General features: G+C 50.2%; 3 protein-coding genes across 3 annotated transcripts; 2 read left to right on the top strand and 1 right to left on the bottom strand.

Moving 5' to 3' along the window:
• The first annotated feature begins 40 nt into the window (after nucleotides 1–40).
• On the top strand, nucleotides 41–681 carry LOC115762695 (RING-box protein 1B). Its single transcript, XM_030705017.1, has one exon. The coding sequence runs from the start codon at nucleotides 229–231 to the stop codon at nucleotides 622–624; it is 396 nt and encodes a 131-aa protein (XP_030560877.1). The 5' UTR covers nucleotides 41–228; the 3' UTR covers nucleotides 625–681.
• LOC115762694 (cell division cycle 5-like protein) lies at nucleotides 633–3,529 on the bottom strand. Its single transcript, XM_030705016.1, has 4 exons — nucleotides 3,295–3,529; nucleotides 2,963–3,228; nucleotides 1,455–2,902; nucleotides 633–1,393 (listed from the first exon to the last, which is right to left on the bottom strand). Exons 1-4 carry the CDS (start codon nucleotides 3,337–3,339, stop codon nucleotides 690–692), a joined length of 2,463 nt encoding a protein of 820 aa, XP_030560876.1. The 5' UTR covers nucleotides 3,340–3,529; the 3' UTR covers nucleotides 633–689.
• Nucleotides 3,530–4,017: 488 nt separating this feature from the next.
• LOC115762748 lies at nucleotides 4,018–8,573 on the top strand. The gene is made up of 5 exons (XM_030705086.1): nucleotides 4,018–4,175; nucleotides 4,297–4,807; nucleotides 4,863–7,183; nucleotides 7,631–7,828; nucleotides 7,893–8,573. Exons 1-5 carry the CDS (start codon nucleotides 4,110–4,112, stop codon nucleotides 8,124–8,126), a joined length of 3,330 nt encoding a protein of 1,109 aa, XP_030560946.1. The 5' UTR covers nucleotides 4,018–4,109; the 3' UTR covers nucleotides 8,127–8,573.
• The last annotated feature ends 741 nt before the right edge of the window (nucleotides 8,574–9,314 follow it).

The following is a 9,314-nucleotide window of genomic DNA, read 5'->3' as shown; positions in this document are numbered from 1 at the left end:
AAATTAAGTTTAGTTAAATTATTGATAAAATCAAGTGCCTCCACCTATATTTGTTAACCTGATATTCTAGCCCGTTTACCCACGCGCCAGCCTTTTCTCAAGAACTGAAGCTTAGTTAGCTTTGATATCTTTTTCGAAATGAAGCTCCTAAATTTTCTGTTTAAAAATTACTTAATATACAAAATATCACCTAAATCATCTGTAATATAAAACACATAAAAAAAAGTAATGGAAACTTATACTAAAAATGGATCCGTAACCGAGGAGCTCGAGGTGGAGGAAACCGAGGATTTCCATGACCTGGAGGAGTTCAACGAGGACAATATAGCGTCTGGCAGCGGCGGCCAAAAGAAAGCGGAACGTTTCGTTGTCAAAAAGTGGGTGGCGCATGCGCATTGGTCATGGGACGTGGCCGTGGACAATTGCGCCATTTGCCGGAATCACATCATGAACCTGTGCATTGAATGCCAGGCGGATCCGAATGCGAACAAGGATGAGTGCACCGTGGCCTGGGGCGAGTGCAATCACGCCTTCCACTACCATTGCATTGCGCGCTGGCTAAAGACGCGTCACGTCTGCCCGCTGGACAACAAGGAGTGGGTCTACCAAAAATATGGCCACTAGGCTGATTAATTAACGTATTTGTATTTATGCAAGTTTGGAGAAAATTAAAATTCTAGTGATTAAGCCTAGGCCTGCGCCTGCGTCTCCTGCTCCACGCCCAGCAGCTGCTGTGCATTGGGTCGCACGCCCGTTATTAGCTCCAGCTGATTGAAGAGCGTATCGCGCTGCTCGGCCAGGTTGGCGTACTTCTGCTGCAGCTCCTTTTCGCGCTCCATTTGCCGGCGCACATCCTCCTGCAACGCCTCAAGGCGTCGCGGCACAGCAATAGCCTCCTGCTCGCCCAAGAAACGAAATGTGGACAGCGACAGGGAGTTCTGCTCGATCTGTGTGTAGGTGTCCTGGAGCTGCTTGATCAGCACCTGGGCGCGCGCCTGATAGCCACCAGTCAGTATCTTCAGCTTCTTTTCAATCTTGCCGCAGCGCTTGGCCTCCTTGGCCATGTGACGGCGATTCTGTTCCAGACGCTTCTCCGCCGACTCCAGGCGATCCTTTTTGCTGGCCAGATTGGCGCGCGTGTAACGATGCTGCGAGGGCAGATAGAGCACCTGGCCGAGGCACTCCTGCCATACCTGCGCATAAACATCCAGCGGCAGCTCGCCGTGGGACATGCGCTCCTTCACAACCTCCATTTCGTCGGCCAGCATCTGCTTGGCATCGGCCAGTTCCTCCTGCGATATCTCCTCATACGGATTGGCCTTGAAGTAGCTCTGCAGCTGTTCCAGCTTGTGCTGCGACTGACCCGGCACCGGATCCCGCACAGAATCATAAACTGAAAGAGGAAACGGTTTTAGTTGGATCATTTCTCGATGGGATTATCTCGCACTACTCACGCTGCATGGTGATCATCTCGTGCTTGATCAGCTCTTCGGCCTGCTGCTGCTCGGTTAGGTTCTGCTTCTCGGACTGTGGCCGCAGGATCTTGGTGTTCACCTCGGTGGGACGGGGCAAGTTGCGCTGTATAACCTGCGATCGTTTGGCCAGCTCGCGCTGGCGCTGCGCCTCCTGCTCCGCAAGCAGACGTGCATCCACATCTGCCTGGTCCTCTATGGCGGGCTCAGTGCCCGACTCCATCGGCTCGCTGTCCTCCTGCTCCGGCACCACAATCTCGTAATCGTTGCGTGGCGTTGGCAGTGTGGCCAGACCCTCGCGCAGCGTTGACTTCACCTGCTTCTGGTAGTTCTTATAGAGCGCCGGAGTCTCGGTAACGCCCATATTCTCCTCCGGATTGATGCTAAGCTTGTCGCGCACGAGAGCAGGTGTGGATACGCTGCCGCCAGCTGTGCCGTTCTTCAGCACGGGCAGCAAGGCGCCCGAGGCGGGTGTTAGAAAGCCCGCAGGCGTTGCTGCGCCCCCGCCCTCACGCTGCGTGCGAAAAGGCGTGGCAATGACCGTGTTCGGCGTGGTAATGGCCGCCGCTTTGGGCAACACGCCCGAGAAGTCCGATTCGTGCAGCGGAGTATTGAGGCCTCCTTTGAGCGGTGTCTCCGTGTGAGTGAGCGCCATCATGTTCTGTGCCTCCTGCATAATGCGATCCGTGTAGGGCGCTGGAGTGCGAGGCGTGGCCGTCACTTGGGGCGTAATGGAGTAATCGGCCAGCAGTGCATCCGTTGTCTCGATGCCGCTCTCACCGGCTATCTCCTTGGCCATCTCACTGGCGCGGCCCAACTTGACCACCTGCTGCAGCTCCATATCGGAAATCTGCGGCGTGGGCAACACCAGCTTGGAACGCTTACGCTCCGGCTCCAGGTTTTGCATCATGGCCGACGGCACCTCGTTCTCCTTGCGCTGTTTCAGCTTCTGCTTGTCGCGTTTACGCTCACGCTCCTCCTTCTCGGAGCGCAGCTCACCATCCAAATCCTGTTGACGCATCTTGTTGAAGTCTGGATCCTGCTTCTGCAGATGCTCCTCAGATGTATCATAGAAGCCAATCGCCGGTCGCTTCTCAAAGGGTATTTCCGCATTGTAGTCGATGCCTTTGATGCGCTTCCGATTGCCGCTGCCAATGCCGGCGGCACGCAGCTCGCGACGCTTCTGCAGCGTGGCCAGGCGACGTGCCTCCTCCAGCTGCTTTTCGCGCGCCTTGCGCTTGGCCTTCTTGCCCTGTGTGTTGGCCAAACGAGCGCGTGCCTCGGACAGCATCTCCAGCTCGTCCTCGTCCATGTCTTTGGGATCGGGCCGGGCAGGCTTTGTCTCTGGATTGGGATCAATTTCACCAGGCTTTAGTTTGCGTGGATCGTCCATGGTGTCCTCCCCATCCTCCTTGCGCTGCGCCTGGTCACTTGGGTAATAAATAAAAAACCGATGTAAATACTGAATCACAGAAACATTTCGCACTTACAGCAGATACTCGTAGCGTTCCAGGCATTGTGCTGCAGTGCGTCCAATAATAGGCGCAATGGTGCGCCATTGCGTCGGCATCAGTTTGGCCAGATGCAGCAGCTTCTCGTCCTCCTCGCGTGACCATTCGGTCTTCTTGATGCTCGGATCTAGCCATTCGTACCAACGTGCCTTACACTGTTTGGCCGACTTGCGATGCAGCAGCGAGGCAATACGACTCCATTGATTTTTGCCATATTTCATGACAGCCGCTTTGAGAATTTCATCCTGAAAAGAGAGCAGCGCGTGATTTTGGCTTAAAAGGTAAGTTTCAATTTCACATTTACGACTTACCTCTGTGTTGCGCCAAACGCCGCCCTTAATCATAATACGCGGCATTTTGACGTCCTGTTTAAGTTTTTTCTAACGCTCTAAAAATTAAAACCTTTAAAAATTATGCTGCAAACTTTGCGCTGTCGGCGGCCGCTAGAGATGCGAAAAATATATTTCATATATACAATCGTTCGATTGTTCCACTGCGAACTAAGACTAAACGATATTTTTTTAATTTATTTGAAAATACTGAAATTTGCCTGAACTACTTAGTTCGATAACTGTTTGGCTGTGCAGCAACAAAAACTCTGACGTCATTATTGACCATATCATAAAATTTGGAAAATGATTAAAAACGTTAAAGAAGGAAATTTATTAAAAATTTTAAGAATCTAACAGCTGAATAGGTTTTAACTATAATTAAATTACAAAACTTGTCAAACGTTTGTTTCAGCACAGTTAAAATATGCATATATAAAAAAGAAACATTGGCATAAACGCAAGGTCAAGATAATGTTAACAACACAAAAAGGTTGCCTCTGTAAAACATAATAGTTAGAGCTAATGCATCTCTCTTATATTTCCAACGAATCGATAACAGCGTAATCTTGTGGTTTTTATTACTCTTAGTGATGAGAGCAGAATTTTCGGTTTTTCTGCTGACTATCGATAGACTTTTAGTGCGTATATCGATGCGCTGTAATTGTTTTTGTTTTTGCAGTTGTTGTTATCAGATGTTTTGATATGATATCAGATCAGCTACTGCCACAGCCTTTTGCCAGCGAAATGTAATGCGAAGTTAGCGAAAATGCAACTGTAAACAATTCCAATTCCGAATGCATTGCAACATGACCGATGCGGATGTGGCCTTCTCGAGCTTCTACGGCACCGTGGGCAGCCAGGTGAGCACTTTGCCAGTTGTTTCTTGTTGCAAGTGTGTGTGTGCATGTGTGCGTGTGTGAGTGAGTGTTAGTTGATCTCCATCGCCATGCGTCCGTTGTTGTTGTTGTTGTTTTGCTGCAGCTACAGCACGCCGAGCTGTCGCTGTCAACGCCCATACACGCCCTGGAGCACGACAATTTCACCGGCTTGTTCGACGATGACCCCTCCGCCCTGCTAAGCATTCCACTGACAACGACGACAGCCGCCGCCGCCGCCGCCGCGACGACGCACAAGAGCACCGCTGGAATCGGCGAGGCCAGCTGCATACCCTTTGTTCAGATACACACAACCGATCTGCAGCAGCAGCCCGAGTCGAGCCGCAGCTATCGCAATGGCTTTCGCCGCAAGACCGCGGAGATCAAGTCGGAGGCGGAGCTCATCAAGTCGGAGCTGGCCGAGGCGGCTGCCAAGGATCGCAGCAATGCCACGCCCACGCCGCCAACGGCCAAGACAATTGCCAGCGAGAATTGCACGGATTTGCCGCTGAACAAGTGTCCTAGCTGCCCGTTTCTCAGCCTCAGTCAACTGAAGACACAGACGCACATCAGCAGCTGCTTTGGCATCGATGCACAGCGTCGCCTGCAGTGTCCAGGTTAGTGTGCCAATAAATTCCGAACACTGCAGCCCTTTATCCTTTATCCTTGAAGGCTGCGCGAATGTATTCTACAACATGGACGTGCTCAATTTGCATCTTAGCGCTGATCATCAGCTGGAGCCGCGCGAGATTTCCACGCTGCTGCTCAAGTTGACAGACAAAACCGGCGAACCGTCTGCCAAGAAGCCGCAACAGACGCAGACACAGACGCAGCAGCTGCCGCCCAAAAGTCGCATTTTCATCAAAAACGTGGACTGCCTGCGAGAGCCGCATCGCGAGCCGGATGTGAATCAACTGCCAGATTTCTTGCCCTTGTTGACGTCGTCGTCAGATGGCAATATTTTAGATCTGCTCGATGATGTGGACGACGCGGACGATTGCTCCAATGAGCAGCAGCAGGAGCTACAACAAATGGCGCCAATCGTCCAAAAGCCAGCCGTACAAAAGATATCCATCAAGAGCGTCGATGTGCTGCGGGAGCCGGCGCTGCTGCCATTTGATTTCCAAATGCCCAGCGCTGGAGCGGAACAGCAACAGCTGCCGTCGCTGCCCGCGCTGATGATGAGCAACAATATGGTGTTGGGTGCGGAGGCGGAGAAGCCGCGCCAGCCCAAGATCTATATACGCAATGTGGACATATTGAAGGAGCCGATGCTGCTGCCCGGCATGGGCTTCAGCGGTGCTCCCGCCTCGACTGTGCCCAGTCCAGCCGAGGTCTTCAATGCCGAAACGCTGCTAACGCCCACGGGTCCGGTTGTTCCGTTGCCCGGCTTTGAGCCGGCCCTGGCGCCGCTGGCCAGCATGTGCAGCGAAGCGTTCAATTTTGACTCTGTGCTCAGCGGTGCAGGCACCGCCAGCAGCAGCAGCAGCCACAACTTTAGCGCTCTGGACTTGGACTTCGGCGTGGACTTTGAGCAAAGCGTGCAATTGGTTACAGAGCCCACGCCACCGCCAGCCCAAGAGCAGCATTTACTAGCCGGCGAGCAGCTGGCGGAGCTGGCAGCAATGCCAACGGCAGACGAGCTTCACACGCAGCTGGACAACTATCTGCCCGTAGCGGCAGCTGCGGTCAGCACAGCTGCAGCAACAACAACAACGACGAGCACGACCAAGCAGAAGATCTTCATCAAGAACGTGGACATACTGAAGGCGCCGCAGCGTGGCACGCTGCACTTGCGCACCGTGGACGAGCTGAATCTGATGAATCGCAACGAGGTGGAGCATCTAATTGTGCCCAATCGTGAGCTGGAGCTGCCGCCAAATCCCGCTGCCGTCACGCTGGAGCCGTCGCTGGTTGATTTCCCACAGCAGCAGCCGGCGGCGCCGCCTCCAGCGCCGTTGAGCTATGATGATAACTACGATTTGGCCGAGGATTTAGAGGGCTGGCCCTGGATAGATGAGGCGGGCATGGCAGCCACCGAAGCGGATCAGGAGGGATCCGCACAGCTGGAGTTGCCGCACAATGCTGAGGATATTCTGATTAAAGATTTTCCACAGCTCTATGCGCAGCAGACGCCTAGCTCGGGCACTGTGCCGCCCCTGGTGCCAGTAACTGGCTCACCCGATGCGACGGCAGCCAGTCCCGCTGCGCCTGCAGATAATCTCTGCGGTCTGCCTGTGCCGCCTTTGGTGCCGCTGGCTGGCGAGTCCACGGCGACGCCCACGCCCGCTCAAACTGGCAGCGACAAGCCGGCTCGCATTTATGTGGCCAACAATTTGCTGCCCGCTGCTGTCGAGCAGCAGCCGCTGGCTGGCGGCACCTCGGTGCGCGGCCGTCCCTATGGCGCCAAACAGGCGGGTCAGGCCAAGCGGCGGCCGGCACAGGGCACAGCTCAGCCGCCCGAGGGCGGCAAATGCACTGTGGAGGGCTGCATGTTCCGGTTCAAGTCGCCCGCGACGCTGGAGTATCATGGCCGTTGTCATAATGGTGCACTCGGCTCGGCGCAGCCGATGATCTGTCCGGAGTGCAGGTCGACGCAGTTCAGCAATTGGAACTGCCTGCACACGCATCTCTGGCGCACACACGCCATTGACATGGAGCTCTACTGCTGTCAGCTGTGCAGCTTCAAGACGCCCATCTATTCGCGGCTGGTCAACACCCACGCCAAGATCCATTCCGAGGAGCGCAACTACAAGTGCGAGCAGTGCGGCAAGGGATTCAAGAACACCAAACAGCTGAAGAACCATCGACGGCTGCATCGCACCCAGGGCCTGGGCATGGCCAAGCCGAACCACAGCGAACAGCAACCGATTCCAATACTCCCGGTGCTCCATCGCTGCGAGGACTGCGGCGCCGCCTTCAAGCATCGCAAGACTCTGCGCGAGCATCTATGCAAGCAGCGCAACGAGCAGCCGCAATGCCCCACCTGCCAGGTAAGCACTAGTTTTAATCTGACTGAATCTGATTGAATGGCTGATTGACTGACGGACTGATTGATGCTCAACTTAGAGTCCAAGATGTAAAAGCTAGTAAGCTGCATTGTTCTCTTTGGTTACATTATGTGATATAAGCGTGACTTCCACCCACAAGTGTGGAAAATAGGTGGAAAAAAATTATTAACTTTTATTAGTTACATATCCGATTCTCTTCAGACTTATTTTTAAATATCCTTGTGATAATTTATTAAAGACATATTTCACGCCTTTTGTAGTATCCGGAATTTGGCGAATTCCACCAGTAAGTGTGGAAAATTAGTGAAACTTTTCTGGTTTTACATCCGCTACTCTTGAAACTCATTTTTAATGACTTCGTTAAATCTATGCACAAATTCTTTTTATTGGTTATACATTTGTTTATTTATTTCAACGTTATTTTTGCAGCGCGTCTTCAGCTCGAAGAGCAGCCTGAAGCTGCACATGCGCAGCCACCAGGCGAACAAGCGCTTCAAGTGCGACAAGTGCGAGTACGAGGCGAACGACCACAATGCCTTTCGGCGTCATCTGGCCACCCATCGGGAGCCCAAGCGCTATGCGTGTCCGCACTGCGACTTCCGCGCCATACAGAGCACCGCCTATCGGGTAGGTCCATAATGGAACACGCCAGTTATATATGTAGCTATACATGAATTGCTTGCCTTTGCAGATACATCTGCAGAAAGTGCATCCGGAGCTGGAGCTGTCCACCATCATATACAAATGCAATGTGTGCAAATTTTCCAGCGTCAATCACGGCCTGCTGCTGGTCCATCAGGCCAAATATCATGCTGCGCCCGTCGAGCCCACGAAGATCAAAGTGAAAAGCAGCCTCCTGCTCGCACATTCCACAGCAAATGCCAAGGAGCAGCCGGAGTTGCCAAATAACGCTCAAAATGTCTAGGCATATCATATCAAATATGTCTTTTAAGAATCCGGATAGACATGTATCATTTATTTTTTACAAAAGCAACACACAAAGTGCTGGCGCCGCGGGTTGGTCACAAGCTGAGTGTAGCTTATAGAACATTTTATACCATATTATATATATATATATATTATACTGATATATATATATATATATACTATATTGACCAATGTTAGTTATGTCCAAAAACTTGTTAAATCTTTTCAAACGAAGCGATCTATGCTTGACATCTATTCATGTTGACTCTAAAACAAAGATCCAATTGGCTTCGGAGTACCTCGAAGATAGTACGTTTTTATACTATATAATATATAGAAATATACGAATGTCAACATCTTTTAAGTAAACTCTCACAGCAATTGCCATTTATAATTGCATCGTGTACATATTTCATATTCTTAAATGTATATAACTTGGTGTTGTTATTGTAAATACGTATATCAGATCAACAAAAAAAAAAAAGAAATACCTTTTGAATTTTATACAAATTGTTACAAAATTTTAAACAATTTAATAGTTAAGCAAGTTTTTACCAAAATATAAATATTAAGATAATGAGAATGTAAGCATATTTTCGGCACGCCGAAGTTTTAATGCACTTGTAGAATTTTTGCCCCTTGACGATCTTTCCTATATGATATAGTGATCCGATGTTGATAAGATTTTGCATATATATATATATATATATATATATATAGTGAAAATATCATGATATCTTAATCAAAGTTTTTCAAAAAAGAACCTACTTTTAGACTGATTGTTCCTATGGCAACTATATGTAATATTAATCCGTTCCATTACGATTCCAGCATATGTTCTGTCTGCAATGGAAAGACGGACCTTTGGAAAGTTTCAGGACGATACATTTTATATTGTGAGACAAGTTCGCATAGAAACAGACAAACAGATGCTGATCTGGAGTATATATACTTTATGGCGTAACATATGCCTTGGAGAAATAATAACACTCTCTTCGATTCAAGCTCTTGACTTAGGCTTCAGGAGTTTCCCAAAAGCGGTAAGCTTGTAGACATATGGCCCTTAAGTGCTTTATTCCTGAACAATTACTCTCGCCTTAAATATACTAGACCGATTTGCGTGATTTTGTTTTTAATTCAATTCCGCATCACTTTGCAGAAAAATATTTAATATCACATCATAATT

The sequence above is a fragment of the Drosophila novamexicana genome, unplaced genomic scaffold, assembly GCF_003285875.2.
Source record: "Drosophila novamexicana strain 15010-1031.04,08,12 unplaced genomic scaffold, DnovRS2.1 tig00000644-arrow-pilon, whole genome shotgun sequence".
NCBI lineage: Eukaryota > Metazoa > Arthropoda > Insecta > Diptera > Drosophilidae > Drosophila > Drosophila novamexicana.
Note: the sequence above shows the minus strand (reverse complement) of the source record. Positions and strands in the feature narration are given on the sequence as shown.